At 41.9% G+C, this 22,845-nt stretch overlaps 1 protein-coding gene across 3 annotated transcripts in view; it reads right to left on the reverse strand.

The window, feature by feature from the left end:
- Positions 1-22,845, reverse strand: part of znf423 (zinc finger protein 423) — a 156,602-nt gene that overhangs the window by 128,932 nt on the left and 4,825 nt on the right. For all 3 annotated transcript variants that reach the window (XM_044356541.1, XM_044356540.1, XM_044356542.1), the window contains exon 2: positions 4,336-4,398. In XM_044356541.1, coding sequence (XP_044212476.1) covers positions 4,336-4,398 — 63 coding nt within the window. The remainder of the gene's footprint in view (positions 1-4,335; positions 4,399-22,845) is intronic.

Below are 22,845 nucleotides of genomic sequence, written 5' to 3' on the forward strand. Positions count from 1 at the left end.
GTATGTGTTTGTGCGGTCTACAGTAGGCTGTCAGACAAGAATCGAGAAAGAGTATGATGAGGTCTGAATGGGACATTCTACTGCTACCTTCCCTTCCCAACTCTCTCTCTCTCTCTGTCTCTCATTTCCTTTCTCTATCCCTGGCAACTTTGCTCTTTTTCTTCTCCCAGCACACCAGGGGAGCAAGGGAACAAGAGAGGAAACAAGAGAGGAAGGGGACAAGTTGTTTTTCTGTCCCACTGAGGGGCGGCAGAAGGAAGGAGAGACAGAGGGTGACGGGGCACCTTCGGCCTCATAGGGCTCCTCTGTGGGGTAGAAAGGCCAGGGAGAGGGAGGAGGAGGAAAGGAGAGGAGGAGATGTAGGAGTCGGGGAGAATAGGTTAGATGCAATTCCCTTCCGAGTCACCCTCCCACTTCCCTCCGCCTTTCCCTCCCGCGGGTCTTTCCAAACTCAACACACATTTTCCAGAGTAAGCGAAAGAGAGACAGGGAGACAGAAAAAGAGAGGAAAGGAAGGAGAGAGGAGGGGTGGAAGCTTGTGAATTTAATAGCAGTATGGGAAGGTATATTTCTCCGTTCTCTCTTTCCCTTTTTTCTTCTCTCCCTCTCTTTCTCACCCTGTCCTTGTCGACACCATCTCCCAGGGAGTAAAGGAAACAAGGTCTTTTTTCTTTTTAATCTGTTTTGAATAAGGGTTAGACAGCAGTTCTTGCTCCTTTACACTTTCTTTCTCTTTCTCTCTCTCTCTCTCACACACACACACACACTTCCTCTAATATGATAAACAGTAAAAAAGTTAAGGTACAGAGGAAGAGAGTGACAGACACACAGGGAGAAAGAAATACAGAGACATAGACGGGCAGAAAGAGACAAGCATGCAGGGACAGAAAGAAAAAGTGATGCAGAGGATGCTGGGAGCAAGGAAACTATAAACAAATGAAGGGTCATTACATCATAATACCTACGTTCTAATGCTCTGCTTGGTGCCAGACTTTGATGCTAGTTCTATTGAAACCTATGGGAGATGCATGGAGAAGTACACTAAAACCCAACATATCTACATCATATGACCTTTGATGAAGAAAGAAATGCTTCTACCAAATGAAAGAACACACTTCGGAGAATACAGACTGATTTTCCCAAACGTGTACATTTGTTTATTTGGCGTTGGTCTCTAAATAGTACCCAAAGATGATTATGGGCAAACTTTACAGGGCTTATAGCAAGTCAAATTAAAATGCTCTCCATGGCAAATTTTAAAAAAGTTGCAAGTGAAGTGTCCCTGTAACATATTGAGTTTAGGATAAATAAACAGTTAACAAAATCTGTATTCTTCTGTATCCTTCCCTCTTCCTTTTATTTCAGTCTGTTGCTTTATGATGATTGACAGGGATAATAATAGCTAATGTTGTGTATTCAAATGAAATGTATTCACACTAAATGTTTACAAACCACCGCTGATTATTAACTGTGCATTGGTAGGGTATAAACTAACCCTTAGCTATAAAACAACAAAAGCATACATTCCATGGCTATCAGAAACTGTAAGAAAATTTTAAACAATGAACTTGATCATCAGAAAATAATGCATCATAATTATGAATGAAGAAATCTGATAAAATCAACACCTGGGCTGTAATCCCATTTGTCTGGTGCCCTGCTGTCCACCTGATCAACATAACAAAAACTGTTGATTGCATAATGTTAGCTAATGGGCTCAGAGTTAATTAACTTAAGGTATTATCACAGTTTAGCTAACCTACTAATGTTAGTCTGTTAATAACCTCAATCACATATGCATAAGAAGCTCCAATCCTTTATAAATCCAGCATAACATTAACGTAACTTACATGCAAATAAATGATTGAATTTACCTACAAATCAAACGAAATGTACCTTGAAAACCCATGAAACATTAGCTAAATAACAACACACCACAATGCCGGCGCCTCCATCACTCAGATTGATAACCTGTGAAAATGAGAGGGGAGAGATGAGGGAGTGGTCTGCCCATTCACCGCCACACTAGCTGTGCCAAGAGCTTTCAAGTGTGGCACCAATGTGCGTTCACACGCTACACAGTGACGTAATGACCCTTCCTTCTTTTATTTCCTTGGCTGGGACAGGGAATTGACGGTAAAATCCAAAATGAAAGAGGGGTTGAGTAAGGGAATATGGGACCGTATGTTTTTATGGGAAGAAAAGTGTGAGCATAGAGGTGTGGTGTGTGTGTGTGTGTGTCATGGGACTCTAACTTCCTGCAGGAACTGACACACACAGCAGTTCTAGTGAGCCACCCAGGACCTCAGTCAGCACCCCCCTTAACACGCACACTCACACACACACACACACACACACACACAGACATAGACCCGTGCAGCATCCCCTGGAGGAGAGTTAGCACAAGTCTGAGGAAGGGAGGCCAAGGATGGGAGGGTTCAGCACGTCATAGACACCCCAAGGGTCATACTTTCCTATCCTTCTATCCCTGTTGAGCTGAGCAAGAGACAGGGCAAGGGAGGCAGAGAGAGAGAGATAACTGCATATTTACCACATTCAGCAGTATCTTATTTCCCTGTTGGGATCTAGTCAGAGGAAATGTTTAACTGTTCTCTGATAGGCTGCAAACCAGAGCAGAAAAACTAGCTACAGCTGGCAAACACCTACAGGAGTCAAGCTGTTTTTGCCATCGTTTGGAAATTTTGTAATTTGATCTTTACTAAGTACTAATGACAGAAAAATGTCAATAATCTACATAGTTGTGCCAGGGCTGGCATATGGACCCAGCAGATGCACCATTTTTCACTCTGGAATCTTTGACTCACGACAGCAGTTGTGATACTACTGATTAAAGGAATTTCCCAAAAATGTACCCACAAATAATGTTACTCCTGAATGCTGGGGCTGAAACTGATTAGTCAATCAACAGAAAGTTTATCTGTAACAATTCTGATACTCAGTTAATCATTACGAGTATTTTTAAAGCAAACATAGTGATAACTCTCTGGTTCCTGTTTCTCAAATGTACATATTTTTAGATTTTCTTAGACCTCTATGATAGTTAACTCTAGATCTTTGGATTTCAGACTATTGGTGGGAAAAATACAAAGCATTAACCAATTAATCAAAATAATCAGTAGATTAATTGATCATGAAAATAATCATTTGTTGCAGTTTTGCTGAGCTCAAAAGCCTGACCAGGGAACGAGGCCAATTTGCTTCAACCACAGATCCTGTTGCATCTGCTGAATCCAACTTTATATATGAATTCCCTTCTTTATTGTCCCCAGTCACATTTGGATCATCATAAACGATGACAATCCAGATTTGGAATACTTGCCTTGGCCATAATCATAACCCTATAGGAACATTTATCAGCTAGAAGTTGTGAGTGGTTAGGTTCTCCACTACATTAACGTTTTTCATGAAAATGTGCACTTTTTTATATATAGCAAGAGGGTTGCACAAAGCCTGCTTTCATATGCCTCTTGTAGTTGTTTAAAAGTTGTATGTTTTGCTTGCAAAGTTCCGTTAAATAAAACCAAATCCATGGAATCCACTCCGCCATCTTTTTTTTCTTTCAAGATATACGTTGTTTTTCATCTCATACATTAACTTCAGCAGTTGGTTCAGTTGTTCTATTTCCATCGAGGCAAAAGGGCAAGTGAGGATAATTTCAAATTTCCATCTCAGGGTGGAAACAAGCGAGAGGAGAAGGGAGAGGGAGAAATGAAGCGGTTGGTTTGGAGAAACCGCAAGGAAAAACTAAAATCCAAGAAAAGGACAAAAAGAAAAGAAAAGCCCTACCATCTCTCTGACTTCCTCCCAGGATATCACCAGACCACAGAGAGTAGTGAAAAAGCACACAAATCTCTCTCTTGTCCCCCCTCCACCCATCTCTCTCTCTCCATATCCCCTTTGTCATCTCTCTTTCCATTCAGTCTGACTCCAGAGACCAGTAAGTGCTCTGTCTCTTTCCGCATCTCCCTCTCATTCCTTCTTCCTCCTTTCAAATCTCCTCTTTTTCCTCTCGTATATGATTTTTCCTTCTCCTAATACTTTCACCAATCCCTCCATCCTAATTCCTTCTGTGTTCATTTTCATCTCTCCATCTTTCCCCCCTTCGTCTCCTTGATATCCCTCTGAGCAGGCCATTATAAACCATGTGGAATTGATATTACAAATTGTGTGTGTCTCTGTGTGTTTGTGTAAGAGATGTATACACTTTAGCGTCTTGTGTGGATCTGACAGCTGGCTGGAACTCTATTACAATATCAGTGTGTGTGTGTATGTGTGCATGAGTGTGTACATGTGTGCATGTGTCTGTACACTAACCCGTCTGGACAGTTGATTCATCCCAGGTCCCTCCACACTCTGAAGACTCCCCTTCTTCTACCGCTGAGGAAAAATGAAGACAAACAGCGAGAGAAAGAGAAATGAGAAAGTGTGTTTAGTATTTATTGTATGTCAGCAAGCAAACCCTTCTCCGTGTTCTACATGGACAGATCTTACATACCAAGACAGTGCCCGAAAGGGTCAGAGCCAAGACTAAAAAGGCAGAGGTGAAGACCAAACAGGGCTCAACCTCATTTCAACTACAGAGGCAGATTGTCATATACTGTACACCTGACACAACAGGTCTTTCTGGACATATTTAGACTAAATGAGTTTGAGCGTAATGAAAGTATAACACTAACTGGTTTGAGGAGTTTGGAGTCTTGAAACTGGACTGCATGTCTTTTTATAAGAAGTTTAGAAGTTTCCACCAGACTTCTCCAGTAATATAAGTCTCAGTAGGTTGTCTAAATTATAATTGTGCTCTCCTTTGTCTACCCAATATTGGATTCAAAGTTCAAGCGGTCTCTACAAACCGTGACCACTACTGTTTTATTGGAGTTTGCAAGTATGCATGTGTCCATTCTATGCATACATTTCTATACATGTATCTGTTTACCCTCTGTTAACTTATGTTCTTTAAAATCCCTAAAAATAGAGCAGGGAAGAAACAAACATGCAGGTATGACCAAGAAGACAATGTCCTGAGATCTCTCTGACACACACACAGAGTTGATCAGAGCTGGAATGTGACACTGACTTCCTGGGTACAACAGGAAGGAGGGAAGTACAGCTGGCACACAAACAGGAAATGGCTGGAACCACCACACAATGGGGTTTCCTGTACACCTCCTCCCCACCGCACGATTCCTCACTTCTCACTTACTCACCTCTCTCTCTGATCTTTGAAAATCCTTCGCTCTCATCCTGCTCTCTCCTGTGACCCCCCTCCCCCTCCTACTCTTTATACCTCTCCTCATATTCCTCACTCCATATCCTCGTTGAGTCCCTTTTGACCCACCCCATCCTCACGTTTAAGCTGAGCCAAAAGCTCGAATGAAAACAAGAAGTTATAAATCAGTGAAGTGTTCCTTTTGAAAATAAAAACAGTGTCGAGGTGTGCCTTCCAGCAGCTTAACTCATGCAAAGCCAAATATACTGCGTGTGCAGAACAACCGCGAGGAAAAATAACCATAAACAACACCTAACACCATATCCAAATTATATGGATGTTTAGTCCATTAAAACTACGACAACTACAATTTGGCACCATTCTTACAGAAAAATCTGCTGTCTCAGATTGTGAGGTGTGTTACTAAATTATTATCCCACTTTTACTTCAAATAATGTGTGATTTATTAGTGTAAGAATTTATGAACTGCTGGTCTATGAAACCATGTATCTAAGTTTCAAGGTTTTAGGCCTTTTGGTAGCATTTTTCATGTAAGCTTTGAATAGTGCAGAGAGGCCGTGTCAATAGAGAGACCGGAGGACAAAGTGTGCATAACACTATCATAACCTGCCAATGTCTATCTGCTCCCAAAATGTTGCAAAACCCAGATTTTTATGGATGAAAGCAAAAAAAAAAGAAACTATTACAAACTAAGCACTGTGCCATAATTATGACATCAAAAGAACTACTTTAGTGCTGTAGTTGAAGTAGAACTAAAACTGGGCCCAGGGCAGGGATTAATATAAAAACAACAATTACTCTGCAGTGTAACTTCCACAATAATACTGAGAAAATCTAGATTTACTACAAAGTCAGCTGCTTTGTTTATTCATCACCACAAAAACATACACAAGCTAAGTGCTGCTCCTCCCATAACTTGCAGGCAATTGTAGAAAAAGATAAAAAAATGAAATCTCTTTTTCTTTCTCGCTCTCACACAAACACACACATTTCTGAGGTGCTTCGAGGCGTAGCAGGCATACACTACAACACTAACAGACAGATAGGAGATGCTGAGGATCTGTCCAACAACAACAACAACAACCAAAAACATATTTCATCTTTAATCTCTGAATCTGCTCGTGTAGCGTCTTCGCATATGGATCTAGATTGATAAAATAGAGAATATGGATCAAAACCTGGGTAACGATTTGAGCATTTGGACCCGGTCTAAAAATCTCCTTGGAGAATCTAGAGCTGGAGCTGGTTCTGAAGGCCAGATGTGGACCACAGTGCACTAATAACGGACTAATGGATCCCTGGACAAACACATATGCACACGCAGACATACAGTATGCACTTGAGACAGAAACACACACACACAGGAGTTTGACTTGAAGGCTGCGCGTCTGCCTGAACAGAACCCGGCGCGGATAGGGACCTCCCAACATGACTAACATGTCTGCCAAACACAGCAGACCGAAACAGATGAGAGAAGGTATGAGAAGAGAAAACCAGAAGAAAAATAAAGTACTTTTTCTGAGCTAATAAAAAGGCTTTTTCCTCCAAAAACACCTATAGCATATCACTTCACAATTAAAACATGTTTTATAGTAATTTCTGGTTTTACGGATACGCACGCTTAAGTCGGCAACTGCTTTAGTACTACGCAGTGAGCACGGAGCACTGCTTCGACACATCAAATACAATGGAGTTGATGTTTGTTACTTTAAAGTGTAGAAAACATTATTTGTATGTAAGCTACACATTTTTCTACACTGACTTGGGTTGGATTGATTACTACAGTACTATATATATATATATATATATATATGATGCCTTCAGTATCAATAACATGCAGTGCAAAGGCATTTCCAGAATACTGACACATTAGCAAGTAATCTGAGGTAAAACAATGCAGGCATGCATATATTTTTGGACAATCCTAGTTCCAAGCAACCTTTTATGCCACATCACCCGTTTCAGTAACCTGATGCGCCAGATGGTTTGTTACACAGAACCATCTGAAAAGTCGTCCTTGGAAACTGTTTAGAAAAGGGCAGGCACTTTCAAGAAAAATACTTGGCAGGTGATTGGATGAACCATCTGTCTATCACCGTCTTACCTTGCGAGGCAGCTGGATTCACAAGATCACGCGAAAAATCCTCATAGGGGCGCCGATCCACCAGCGGCTCAGACACAAGTGCGTAACTTGAAGCCTGACATGATGGATTCTCGTGTGATCTTGCGAATCCAGCTGTTTCAGTATCCTGACAAGCTTATGCAAGTCTCGCCGACTTTAAGAAAGGAGGGAGTATCTTCTGGATTCTACATGAAAAGAGGCACCTGTGGCACTCGCAGAGATCTGAATCAAAGGTTTCACTTTCTGACAAGCGATGTTCCCCACTGTGACCGCACTCTGCTTGAACCGAGCATCCCTGGTCTTGTTGTGACAGGGAGTCTCAGTAATTTTTTCCCTGACAAATAGAAAAAGGTGAAACTATGATTAAAAAAAACATATTCTTCTAGTAGTTATGAAGAGTTTGGTTGTTGTAGAAAGACCTAGATGCACTGTTAGCCCTGCCTCTGATAAAAGCACATTTTTCCTGATGAGACTGTGGGGAATACAGTGTGTTTCATTAGCCAAGCCCACAAAGCTTTATTTAGATTCCCATATCCTCCCGCTGTCCCCCCTCAGAGACACATACACCGTTACTGTGAACCCTGCACACACCAGGGGGTCGGTGGGGGGTGTATGTGAGATTGTGTGGGAAGGGCTGAGCATGCTTATACATACAGTATGCGTAAAAAGGAGGGAGCGTCCAAGTATATATGTGTGTATGTACAGGGGTGTGTGTATATGTGTAAGTACACCATTAGGAAAAAATATACAGAGAGAACCCAGCATGAGGATGCCAGTACGTGTGGGGAAGAGCGTGTATATGAGGAAAAAGTATTCAAGGTATCCAATTAATATGTCTTTCCGCTAGTGTGTGTTTATCCATCTCTGTCTCGCCTTCAGTGTACCTCACTTCCCGTCACCCTCAGGCTCTAGTTTGAGGGATGTAAATTGGCACAGTAAGCCAATTAATAACACAGAGCACATACAGGCGAGTTTCATACAGTCACTGACAAAATAACCCATTTGCACAGCTTATCATTTCTAAGACACAAAGAAGGCTGTTAAAGATTTTTAAACTTAAAGGCCCTGCACACCCATTCCAGTGTTGAACTTATTCTGGTTGATTAGATCTCTGCTAAGGTTGAAAGTGGGCAGAGCTGTGATGGAAATTATGTGATGTCACTAAAACCCATGTACTAATAAGAATGAAGAAGAATGACTTTGTTTTCTGACACTAATTCTGTCTTTTTCTTTGCAAAAACATTTAGGGGTACTTTTGCTGAGTCATGTTTCAGGTTGTGAGGTATGTATGTTGAGTAAATAATTCTCTCAGACAGACTGTCATTTGTTGAGAACTTATACACTTGAAAACTAGGGGTGTAACAAAATTCACAGTTCAGTATGTACCTCGTTTACTGGGGTCACAGTTCGGTACGATTTCGGTACAGCAGAAAAGAAAGAAAGGTGGTAAATAATATTTTGGCCCTTCAATTTGAAAAATGTAAACATCCAACAATGTCTCACTGGTCAAAACTATTACTGAAACAGTTTAGTTGTGCTGCAGTGGAAAAGGAAAACAACCTTTCTGTTTCTTGTAAGAAGTCAGAACACCTGCTGACAGCTGGTTTATGCCCCTACAACGTGCCGTCTGACCACGTCAGAAATCAAATGTATTTATGGTGGTTCTGAATGGCTTCACCAAAAGGCAGAGTGAAAGCCGTCATAGTGAGGGTAGGGGGACGGGAAGATGAAATATTGTTAAAATACGGAAATAACGACACTACATGAGCACGGGCACCAGGGTAACTTGGCTAAACCAGCTAGCATACTACAGCTAAGTGGTGCACTGCCAAAACGTTACAGGTGGAACTTGCACTCTAGAATTATTGTTTCGCACGTTGGAATAAGTGGATTATTAAACTATCTTGACACTAATTGTTTGGGTCGCAGAGCATATTGAACCGAGGAAAGTCACGTACTGAACCAAACATTCTGTATCAAATGGTGCACAAAAGTGTATTTATTATTGCATTTATTGTTACAGAGCTAAACTTGACAAACATGGCCACAAGCACACACATACACACAAATACACACACAGAAAAATAGCATACCTGTAGGGAAGCCAATAATTTTTGAGACAGCAGAGGCCTAGAGATCAAACAATCTACTCTAAAGAACATCACATACGCACTGCTTAAACTCAGCACAAACAAAAACCCCGGAGCATGATATATGTGTGAGTGTGTGTGACACAAAGCAAACAGGATGCTGCTGGGAATCCTGGGAGCATTTATACACACACGCTTACACACATACAACAATTAAGTTTATAAACCATGCGCAACAATCCTCTACCAATAACAGAAGTGTGCTTTTCCTTTTGTTAACTCCTGAGACACCTTAAGTCTATCAAATGTGTGTTTTACATGCGCATTTCGGTAAATACACCGAATGTTGTTACCGTTAATGAGAACAGTAGAGAAGTGAGTGCCTTGGAAGTGCAGTGTACTTTAAATCTGCGTCCCTTTCTAAGGTTGAAGTACCTCTCATAAACACATTCTCACAATGTGAATATAAATGTGGATTATTTGAGTTTATTTGACTGCCTGGGTATTTTCCACTGATTGGCGTAAGGGGTCAGCAGACTGCAGGAATGTCAAGAAAAAAGACAAAGTGATGTTTTGTTGTTTCATTTAGAGGAAGCGCTACTTCTTAAACTGTTATCTTTGGGTGGAACTGCGCTATAGACATGATCCAACAGTTTACGACAGAGTTTTAGTTTTATTGGTCATTGGTTGGCTTAAATCATTTGTATGTGTGTGTGTGTGTGTGTGTATGTGTGTTAAAATATTCTCCCTAGCAGCAAGGGGTGCGCTACTGAAGCCAGGAGCATTAAAAAAGCAGCATAGAAGGGATCCACATTATCTGTCTGTGCAAACACACACAAAGCCAAGACAACATTCAATAAACAGTGTCAGCCACACCTGCAGACTACACAATAAACAATCGGACGCGAGCACACACACAAACAGTAAGCACAACTAAAGTCCAACCTAAAACCACACACTTGTCTGCATTGTAATGGGCTGCTATGGTTCATTAGACAGTCAGGCACGCAATTATACCACGGTGTCCACAGTGACAAAACACACACACATTTACATGCATACGCAAAACAGGTCCCAGTATGAGAATCTGCAATGCAGAATATCCCACTACCAGTCTCAATTCTCCAGGTGAAAAACATACAGGAATTAGAAATGACATCTTTGACCTTTATGCTGAAATGAAATCTGTCGTGAGAATTTTGTTATAATCTTATTGTTTGGTACGTTTTTTAAATCTAAAGTTGAGTGAGCGAGCAGCACCCTGAGGACGCACGCCATCAGTGAGAATCTACAGATGATGAGATCAGGCAGAGATCAGTACGTCTGACACAGAACTGCTTCTCCTGTCCAGCCAGTCCTCACAAGAGAAACCACAGTATACATTTACACCATCTAGCAGCCGTAGTAATTATGAACCAGGGAAGTGACGCGGTTCAGATGACGTCAGTATACGGTAATGTCATGAGATGATTTTAGATGGCTACATAGTTGGATGGCAAGAAGTGGACTTTGCCGCATGAGACCACTGTTCGCTTCCCGTTTCCAACCATGACTGTCATGTTTCCAACCGCGAGTGGGGACATTTTTTAAAAAACGTAATGTGGTCGCGTTTACTGCTGTCATGACGACAAAGGTTGCGTATTTAAGGATATATAAACCGAGTTTCAAGTGATTATTTTAACCCAAACTATAATCTTTCCCTAACCGAGTGGTTTTTGTGCCTAAACCTTACCAGAAGTTAACCACAGTACTGTCACACCTTCAAACATAATTATTTTTTAACAGTTTTGGAAAGCCAGGGTGCATTACTACAGCTGCTAGCCTGGATTTTGGATCTATACCGTCATTTTTTTATGAGGATGTGTTGCTCCTGTCACAACATTTTCAAATTCCACGCAAATAATAAATCATCACTGATAAATTGTATTTCAAATTAGGTGGCACACATTTTGGCATGAAATTGCATTTGCTCAGACGGCCTCTTACTGCAGGCGCAAGCAAAATGAGCAATTTTCATTTAAATGCCTGGTGAAATATATATGATGATTTGATTCCCACCCACATTATCCAGACCTGTTTGTTGAAAGTATGAAGTCCTTCAGTTGACTGAACACCTGTAGCCATCATAAAGCCCAGGAATGATATGAGCTCCGTCTGTAGTGTGTGTCTAATTTAAACAATGCACTGTACATATTGACACATGGGTTTAAGATTGCGGGTAACTGATTACATGTGAGACACAGCACCTGAATCTAGAAAAAAATAGACCTTCTGTTGAACACATCAAATGGGCAAGCTATTCTAAGCTTATACAATGAACATGTACACCTGATGGGTGGTACATTTACACATGTTTTGCTCTTTCCACACCCAATATAATCACCTATAATACATGTTAATGCTGTGTGGAAAAGGGGTTTATGACCTGCTTTCATTAAGTTTTAAACGAAGGATTTAAACCTCTGAAGAAGTTTGTAACTAAAACACTCATAATTGAAAAGCAGGTTAACTATACTAAAGATGGCAGATAATGCCTCTCACACAACAGCGAGCCACTGCTGTTTTGGCATGCTCCAATTTTAGTTTTAGACTACATCAGAGGAGAGGAGAGGAGAGGAGAGGAGAGGAGAGGAGAGGAGAGGAAGAGAGGAGAGAAGAGGAGAGGAGAGGAGAGGAGAGGAGAGGAGAGGAGAGGAAAGGAGGTGAAGTGAAGTTAAGCTTCTGCATCATGATGATGCTATCATAAACAAATATTTACACAGTTGTTGTCATTAATTATCCACATGCACATGTAAGCACCCACACACACACACACACGCACAGTACTACAAAGCAGTGCAACAATGCACCTTTCTCTCCGCTCATCTCTCTACCTCTTCGATCTATCGCTCCCTTACTTCTCCATTCTGCCTTCCCTTGTTCATTAACCATCTCCTGACATCTTTCTCCACTATTGTCCCTCCATCTCTTTAGTGTTTCTGCCCTTACCACTGCTCGCTGTCCGTGCTTTGTTCTAACATCCGTCTTTCTACGTCGCCTTTTTTTCCAATTTCTTTTTTGTCCCTCTGTTTCTCCTGCTCTCTATAGCCTCTCTCACATCTCTATCTCTCTTCGACACCTCCCTCGACATTTCCCCTCTTTTACCACATTCCCACTTACTCCCTCTCTATCTTTGTCCGTCTTTTTTCTCTTCTGTCCCATGAAAGCAGTTATAGCCTCAATAAGAAACCCCTTTGTCTTTTTTTTTTCTCCTAAACAACACATGCATGCACGTACAGTATCAGGGCCACTTATTCCCAAGGCAGCCCAAGGCTCTGGTGTTCCCAGATCTCTTTGACGAACGGGTCACCGTGGCCAATCACACATTGGCCACGCGGCCCAGAGAGGCGGGATGTGGGTCAGTGTAGCCAATGATAGGCTGGTTCTTCTCTCAGAGGGGCAGGCTGATTGACAACTGGTGCTGGACAGAAGTCAAGAGGGTAATTGTCATCCGACTCTCTCTCACTCTCTCTCTTTATCTGTCTGTCTCTCCTTCTCATCCTAGACACTCCTTTTTTCTTCCTCCCTCGTCCCTTTCTGTTTACTCCCTCTCCCCCTCCACTTCCCCTCTCCAACCCACTTCCTACCCCCCCCCCCCCCCCCCCCCCCCCCCCCCCCCCAACCTCCCCACCTCCCCTCCCAAACCCGCTTTCTCCCTATAGCTCCAGAGGGACACTCTCATTGGCTGCCCTTCCTGTCCCTCAGGAACGACTTTGTGACGCTACTGGCCGAGAGCTGATGCCAATCTCCATCCCCAGCCCGCCCCCCGGGAGCCCCCCAACTTCAATGGCCTGTGTCAAACACACACACACACACACGCAAACACTTCTAGTCAGGGGACGGGGACAGAAGCTGATTAACCAAATACTTTTATCAGCAGTAAAACCGCTCTCTCTGCCTGCCTGCATTCTGAACAAAACAGCCTTAAAACACATAAACACACACGCAGACACACAGCCCAAGCACTGAGCCACTGGCCAGAAACACCAGGCCAGTCTGAGGTTTGGGACAGTGTGTGTGTGTGCGTGTGTACGTGTGTGTGCGTGTGTTTGTGACACATGCTTTTGTTTGTGAGAGTGTGTGTAAAGGGACAGAGGTAGCAGAGGGCTTAGATGGATGGCAGAGAGAAACAACAACACAAAGCCTGGCGGACAAGCTTCATCGCCCTGTCTATCTTTTTCTCTCCGCTGTCTCTCTTTTCCGCTCTTTCCCTCTCTTCTTCTCCTCTTATCACTTTCTCTTCCTCTCCCTCTCTTTTGTTCCTGGATGTTGCAACGATCTGATTTTTGTTTTTTTGCCGTTTCGCACTTTCAGTCGTCGCTACTTTTTCTTCCTGTCATCCTTGCTTCCGTACTTCCATCCCGACTACCTTCATCTCTTTACCCGTTTTGTCCCTCACACCACTCTTTTCAGTCTCTCGCTGTACATGAGGTCATTGTGGTTTTAAACCACGCTGTGCTGTCCAACTGAGTTGCTATGCAACCTCCCCAACATCACTGAACATACCCCCAACAATATATGACAACATAAACACATATGCTCTTGTTTTCGCTCTCTCACACACACACACACACACACACACGCACACACACACACACACCAGCCCAACATCCAAAGGCTTGTGTAAAAAAAGACCAAGAAAATGAAATCACTGACATGGGTGTAAAAATGAAACGTTCTCTTTGTTTTATCTTTTTACAGCTCTAGTATGAAGGTGGTTGTATGTCATATGTGTCTGTTTTCTACATCCTCTCTCCACTCTTCTAATCCTACTTATACAGTGGGTCTACCAACCACACACACACACACACACACACACACACACACACACACACACACACACACACACAAAATGTGAATGAAGTCATCTGTATACAAAAACAGGGAACACACCACAAACATTTTAAACTAAGTGCTTCTTATTAACATACAACTAATTCACCTCACTCAACATCCGGAGAGCACAGAAAACGCTCACTTCTACACACACACACACACACACACCCAGACGAGCACAGAGTTGATGCTCAGGGCCAAACAACACAGCTTGAGATTAAAGAGCCTCTCTGATCTGACATTTGTTTTTCTGTCTGTCAGAGAGAGTGTGGCAAGAAGAGGAATCAATAACAGAAAAGACGTGGTGAGGAGAGGAAAGGAAAGGAAAGGAAGTGGGGGGTAAAGCAGAAACGAATGGAGAGAGGAAGATAAAAAAAAGACAGCGGAGAAGGCAGGAAAGGGAAGTCAGACGAGGAGAGGAAAAGTTGAGTGAAAGGTGAGGATGAAAGCACCAGTGAGGAAGGATGAGAGGTGAAGGAGGGCAGTGAGGAGAGAGATAAGGAGTAGGACAGAGAGAGAAAGAGAGGGCAGGAGGAGGAGAGGGAGAACATTCCTCTGGAGTACCTCGACTCTGGGGAGGGCTCCAGAAATAACTGAACTAGAAGTTCCCCCAGCAGCCTCCGCTCACCATTACAGACACAAGTCAAATAAAAAGGCACCAAGTTCGCCATTAGAAAACCGATCTCAAACCTGAACACACTCAAATGTTGTCAAGAACAGTTGAGACAAATTATGAGCTATAGCAGTTAGAGTTCATACATATGCACGCACACATGCACAGACATACGCTACATGAACAACAAGAGCGGTGAGAGCTGGAGGGCGGAGGGTGGAGCGGTAGGGAGGGGTACATAATTGCCTTCTCTTGTAGTACAGGCTGGGGAGTGCTTTTTGACTGAAGACACCAATTTCACGCTAAGGCATTATTTAGCTTGATACAAACTTGATAAGGCTTTACGGGAGGAGAGAGAAAGAGAGAGAGAGAGAGAGAGAGAGAGAGGGAGAACGAAAGAGCGACCGTGAGACTGAGAGGAAAGGGGAAATAAACAGCTTTGTGTCATGCCGCATCGCTGGCGGACAGATTAACTCGCTCGTCACGCTCCTTCTGGGAGTAACAAGAAAAATATACACACAGCGCGTGTGCGCTCGGAGCGTGGCTGGTTGTTTGTTTGTTTGAGTAGACCTATAATCAAGCATCTTATTCGAAACATAAAATATACTTTTCATTTTTGAGATAACCCTTAATGACATCTCTAAATTGATTTTTTTTTAGATTTTTCTTCTTTGTTAATATTTGTTGCAACTTATATTAAAACGGAGGTTAAAAGGTAAGCTTTGGGTCATGTATATCTTTTTAGAATAAAAACCGGAGGGTCAAGCATTACAATCTAGAAAGCAGCTAGCTATCATAATAGTTGCCCACTGCTTCCTGATATAATGTTCAATAAGTGAATGTTGCCTGGCAACAGATACAATCCTCAGTGAGTTTTTACTAATATTGCTTAGCAACAGATTTTAGTTCCATGGATAAAAAAAAAAAAAAAAAAAAAAAAAAAAAAAAAAAATCAATCATCTAAGGCTTGAAACGTAGGAGTGCCTCAGTCATGGAGAAGGTGGTAGTCAAACTCCATGTTAGTCTAGAATCTACCACTGACAACAGCACAGTCTACAATATCTATATGTTTGCTCACTCATATGCCAAAGTCCATTATGATCAGCCTGTCACATGCATTTAAGTTAAAAAGCCACACAAACATATAACTAAATCAAAAGATGCCTCTGATTGTACTTCTGCAGTGCAAACCCATTGGCTCAGCATGCTAAACTTAACAAACAGGCAATGTATTTACAGTTATCAGTCTCCTGCTGTGATCTCAGCTAGTTTTTTTTATTTAACTACTTTTACAAATGTAGCAATTAGCTTTTTTACTGTCAGAAAAAGTGCTATTACTAATAAAACTGAGGAGGAGAGGAGGCTGGGTGTGTTAGTCCCCAGCCTGCTTATCAACTCTGAGTCTAAGGCAGACAGTACTTTTGCATTTTTAAAATTGGCCCTCACTGACCAACATACACCTTGTGTTCATGCAGTCTCTTATTCTCTTTCTGCTCCACCACTTTTTCTCCAACAGTCTCCCTATTTCATTCTGTCTTGATACGGGCATAAAGCTTTTATTAGGGACCAGACATGCTGTTGTTCCAGCACAGTACAAGTAGAGTCACTCAATGGCTTATCTGAGAGTGCTTGTGCTGTCACAGAAGAGCACGTTTGCTCTAATAACTTCAGAAAGTCTATCCACCGCCAACCAAACTTGCCCCGAATTAAAATAAACATTTACGATGTCATCAGACTTATGAGACCAGTGATGTCAAATAAATCATTACACTAAACCTGCTGTTGAAAAGAGAAAAATGATTTAAAGCTAAATAAATGGTAAAAATTGAATTTGACTTTTATATACTTATGTGTCACAACATGGCGATAACAATCAATTAAGAATATTAACAGCACCTTATTTTCTTTCACATCATCTCTATTCTTCCTTATTCAGTGTGGAGTTTTTCTCTCTCAATGTCGCTTTCACTCTTTCAATCTCTTTCTGTGCCTCTTGCTCTCTCTCACCCCATTGTATGTCTCACAGCGGGGAACCCTTGCCTTTTGACTGGGAGGTGAATGAAAAGGAGTTAGAAAAACCAACTGAAGACTCCGGCACTAAAAAGAAGCATTGGTAGGCCTATAGTGGGGCGCACTACAAAGACTCGGCAGAGTGTCCAATAAAAAAGGAACACAACACAAGCAGCTTGTTCTGTTGAAGACTCCACGCTCTGAGGACAATGCACATTAGTCTGGGTCCATGGCGACTGCGTGTGTGTGTGTGTGTGTGTGTGTGTGCATGCTAGAGGAGGGGTAAAAAGTAAGCGGACAAAAAAATTAATGAATGCATGAATCCGAAAAATACAGGAAAAAAAACATTTTTGGAGCCTTGGCTGTTTGTGGTCATATAGAGCACAGATTAAAATTGGTAATATATATCCTAACACCATGCAGGAGACTGTCTGAAAGAGGATTGGTTTACCAGAACTGAACAGATAAAGACAGAAACATGCTCAAAGTTTTCCTGATCTGGCCAACTAAAACAGACAAATAGAGGAACTACCTGACCACAGAAAAATATATTTTTTCAAGCGACCAATAGAGCATTACAAATTCAGAAAGAACAAGCAGAGACAACTGACTTATGACCTTGCCTAAAGCTCAAACTCAGGAGGTTATGCGGGGTCAGACAAGGAGGCATAAAGCTCTAATATTCCTCACATATGCGCAAATTTTCCATTTCCCCAAAGTCACCCTTTCATCAACAGAAGTGAGTGTGTGTCTGTGTGTGAGTGTCAATGTGCGTGTCAGAGAGCGAGGAAGGGAGGGTAGCCCGATAAATATATTATGCATCAGCCAGGTGTGCAGAGGGGCACTGCTAATTGCCCCCACCACTAATGTTTAATGTACAGAATAGGAAGGAGAAGGGAGGGAGGGATCATTAGAGGAGGGGGTGGGTGGTTGGAGGTGGTGGTGGTGGTGGTGGTGGAATGGGGGGGGGGGGGGGGTTAAATATTGGGGAGAAAGGAGTAATGGGGAAATGCAGGAGGCTGAATGAAGGAGAGTGGGGACAGCAGAGGAAGGAGAAGGGGAGACAATGAAAATTGATCAAAAATAGTAAGCTAGTATTCTGTTTCTATACATTCCATTAAGTAATGATTGATTAATTAATCTTAACTTCCATCAGTTGATTTGATTTTGATTGATAAATTAATCTAGCTGTTGCAATAATCAGGTATCCAATAAACTTCAACTAAGACAACAGACGCTTGGACATAAGACTTAATCAAACACCCCAAACTATACAGATAGATTGCAGGCAAGTAATTAGTGTTGAAAAAGGAGAAAGCATAATCTAGCAAAGGATTGTCAGAGATGCTTACACACACACACACACACACACACACACACACACACACACAGCCTTGCAGGAAACTTAGAAGGGCCCATGTCCTCTGAGACTATCTAGTGGTAGGGGGATACAGGCTTGGCAAGCTAGGTCTAGATTGACTGAGCAAGTGTGTGCAAGTTACACCAGCATCATCTTTCTCTTCTTAAAAGCTGAGGGCATGGGCATGCACAGAGCTCAGCCACACTGCGTGCATGCGTGTGTGTGTGTGTGTGTTTGTGTGTGTGCGTGTGTGTGTGTGTCTCCAGAGAGTGGGTGTGTGTTAAGGTCCAGTGAGTTTGCAGCTGATAAACGAGGCTAGCTAAGCCGCTACAATGGCACAGTCCTGGCCCATGACGCCCTGTTCTCACACACATGTACGTGCACAACCACGTCAGGCTGGCCGCTGATAAGGAGTTGTCGCTAGCATGCACACACTGAGGTGTATCTAATAGTGTACATACTGTATTTATGGAGAAGCAAAAACAAACAAACAAAAAACATCTAGCACTTCTTTGACACAGTCTGAACAACAATTAAAAATTATTTGCTTTACACAGCTGATATTTATTACTAGACGATTGTATTGGATTATAATGTATCATACAGTTATTTTCTACTTCTCTGGTCACTTAGTGAACATCAGAAAAAAATGATCAGAAAAAAAAATGATAACTGAGGTTTCTTGCTGAAAATTCTAGCCAAGGACAAGAGTATAAGTTGACTGCACTTTTCTCCGGCCTGTTCCACAGCTATACTATAGCTATAACTATATTATATAAATATATATATTACATTCATGGCAGGAGAAGCACAGATGTTACTAATAACATCAATGATGGCTTCATTCTATTCAGGTGTCCCAGTAAGCCATAACAGTATGCACAAACCCAAAGCTGCTGAATGGAATTTAGCCATCATTCATTTTATTATTTTACACCTGTGCTTTTCCTACTGCAGCATGTCAGAATAAGTTCAATGAAAGAGGTCGACTCAGCTTAGATCTGTTCTACAGAGCCTTCAAGTGTGCAGTAATTTGGTTCTAATTGAGTGTAGATCAATGTGAGTCCCATTACATTCAATGCAAAGTACTGCTGGGTTCCACCAATCACCAATTACATTAAATTGTTTGCCCCTATTAAAAAAAGAAAAGAAAACTCAAATCCACCCCCTGCTGAGTAGTCAATGGAATTTCTAACAAAGCTCTCAGAAAGCCATTTAATGGTTCAGCAACCCTTAATGCAAAGCCAATACAAGCTTTTATACAGGAGTAACTCAGTATGGCTGTACGCACACCGATTGCACTATTGTTGACATTATTTATAGCTGCACAAACAAAAAGGAGATAGGTTGTCAAATTTAGTGTTAATAATAAAATCAAAAAGACATTTACGGTGCATTCCAACATTCACACACTTAGATGTACCTGCAAAAAAAACATACTGTTGTCTTCTAGTAATCCAAACCACATGTGTAGGGTCTCTGAGTTTTATAAGAGCCAGTCGCCCTATGAAAGTCTTTGTGCTCTGCCAAAGGGTGACATTTAAACTACTCTAATGATAAAGCCAGATGTGGAGAGAGAGGCAGAGAGAGAAAGAAAAATAGACAGGAGAGTGAGAAAGAGGAAGAGAAATAAGAGATTAACTGTACTGTACAAGACACGCACTGTACATACACAGAAACACCAACAATGCCCAATGTATCATGCTGATGATTAGGATGATACCGCCTCAAAAGTGCTTGAACGCGTTGTTGTCCTTGCACACATGACCTGCTCTTTGCACTGGTCATTGTGATTTTTTTTAACCACAGAGGAGTATCATAATAAGATCAGAGATCGTAGTTGGCTTGTAACGTGATGATACAGTATTTCTCGCCACAATTAATTTTTACCCACATTTGGCAGCTTGGCGGTTGTTAATTTCAAGTCTTGAACAGTTAATTGACAATAACTTTAACTCCAGGCAATGAATAATTACTGTCCCAGAGTCTCTTATTACATTTAAACCTCATACTTACATGAAATATCATGCAGTCCTAACCAGTGAGGGAAAAAGCAATATGGTGTAGAGTAACTTCATTTCCCAGCAAAACTGCCAACAGCTTGGCCACAACAATACACTGAACACAAACAAGCAGTACAGGGCATCATGTGAAATGCAAATGCAAAGTGATGTCATACTTTGCCAGTAGTTAGTTAGTATAAAACTGTTTTCCAGCAAAAACTTCCCAGATGCATGTATTAGGCTAAATCTTGTGTTAAAACAAAGGTTTGGACGAGAAATAAAAATACAAAATGTATTTCCTATTTATTAAAATATACTCTAAAAGTAAGTATATCATTATTTGGAATTAAGAAACATCTTAAGACATGATGTGAGTATGTAAGTATCTGACCAAAAAATGGTGCCAATTTTTGGTACTTGACAGTTTGCAATAATTAGTGCCGTGTGTGCAGTCAAGCAGCATCGACGGTCAATACAGAGCCTTACATACATGAGTAAGTCGCCGCACCTGTGATGACTGGTTGGTCAGAGGTGATTGTATAGCTGCTTTCACACATGCACTGCAACCCTGAACTTATCTGGACATTACCTGGAGGAGCTGTATGTGAGAATGTAAGTGTCCAAATCAGTCAGACCGGACATTAAACAGACTTTACCCTGCCAGCTCGCTAGTACAATGTCTGTGTAATGTCTGATTGAGCCCATGTGTGAATAGAACAGGTCATACAAACATGTGAGGATGAAGAAGAAGAGATACATGCAAGTATTAATATCAATGCAAAAAGCAGTCATCATTACAGATGAGTCGTCCACCATCTTCAATGTGCTGGAGGCATCGTGTCCTGCCTCCTGCACACTCTACCCAGGCACCAGCCCTCGCCTAAATCAAACAGAGTATTTCCAGTAGGTGAGAACATATCCAACACAGACCATCTCCCGTTGTGTGCTACATGCGTGAAAGAGCGACTCCTGATTCTCCAGACATTGTCCGGAGTTCATATGAGAAAACAGCTTATGTCTGCAAAGACCAGTGCAAACAGCAGTTACAGTATCTACAGTATATGATGTCAGTGAAATGCAGTCAAAGAATTCTTAATAATTCAGCTGAAAATGTGTTTACTTGGGACACACTTTACACAGACTGGTGGAAGGTGGTGGGACCAAAGAAATTGTGAAGGGATGTAGAAGAGAGAGAGAGAGAGAGAGAGAGAGAGAGAGAAAGCGAGAGATGGAGAAAGGAGGAGATCGAGTGGAAATGATGCCAATTGCCTGGAAGAGCTCGGCTCAACGCACACCGACAGCAGACCAATCCTCCCCCTCTCTCTCCCTCTTTGTCAAAAGGGCTCATTTGGCTCCACCAACTACAAACAACACTCTAAACAAACCAAATAAACGCTAAAAAGTAAGTGCTCCCTCCCCCCCCCCCCCCCCCCCCACACCCCCCTCCAATCTTCCCTGCCCTCCTCCATCTCCCTGTCATATGCGCTCAACTCCCGTTTAATGTCCTGCAAATGAAGCGGATTTATTAATGTGTAATTAAGTAATAATCATCACTACATAATGCATGAGAGACTCAAGGGGCTAAGAGCTGAGAGAGAGAGAGAGAGAGAGAGAGAGAGAGAGAGAGAGAGAGAGAGAGAGAGAGATAGGATAGCGAGGCTGCCGGAGCAGACAGAGAAGGAGATTTTTGCTGCCTCGCCTCGCTAAAGACACACATTAAAAACGGATTAATCCACTGAAATAATATTTTGATAAGAGAGAAGCGGCGCTCTCTCATTTCCTCCTCCTGCTCACCCCTCCTTTTTCTCGCAGCCCATCATCTAGTTTCATGGCCCATCGTCGCACCATTTGTCCATGTTCAATTAACAGACTGCAATTAGTAAAGTCCCCCCACTGTTAACAAGGCTTAATCACTGTAAAGGCTAGACTGGTCAAGTAAATCCATAAGAGGAACTTTGTTGCAGTGGTGAAACACGGAGACTGTTTCTCCTGTTTATTATGGTCGCTTCTACTGGAATTTTCTACGACCATGTCATTTGATTAGATGGGTGTACTATTATCGAAGAACATAACTCAATAATTATGCTGTTTTGTATTATGATAGTAAATTAATATTGACACAATCCTTTTCTGAAGGAATTTTATAAAGTTAAAATTCAACAGGAAAACTGAGAAAAACACAACTTCCTGGCGATGTAACACTTGGCTGCTATTGGTAGCAACACACATGAAGTTCTGGGGTTTGGGTTTCAAGTCAGGTGAAAGTTAATGCCAAACGAAGCAACGAAAATGATGAATGTGTGGGTTATAGGCGAGTGTGTCCATGATCTCCCTATTCAGGAAAAACTGCAACTAAGTGACAATGTAAGATCGCCACATCACCCATCAGATATAAATTTCATTTCTAGAAAAACATAATTCTTTTCATGGTCTAGGTCAGGGCTACTCTGAGTCAGTGCAAATCTAAAGCAGGAGATGGATGAGGTGGGACTTTGTGCTTCTTTGTTATTGTTTTGGCATGCCT

This window comes from Thunnus albacares, chromosome 7 (assembly GCF_914725855.1).
Source record: "Thunnus albacares chromosome 7, fThuAlb1.1, whole genome shotgun sequence".
Lineage (NCBI taxonomy): Eukaryota > Metazoa > Chordata > Actinopteri > Scombriformes > Scombridae > Thunnus > Thunnus albacares.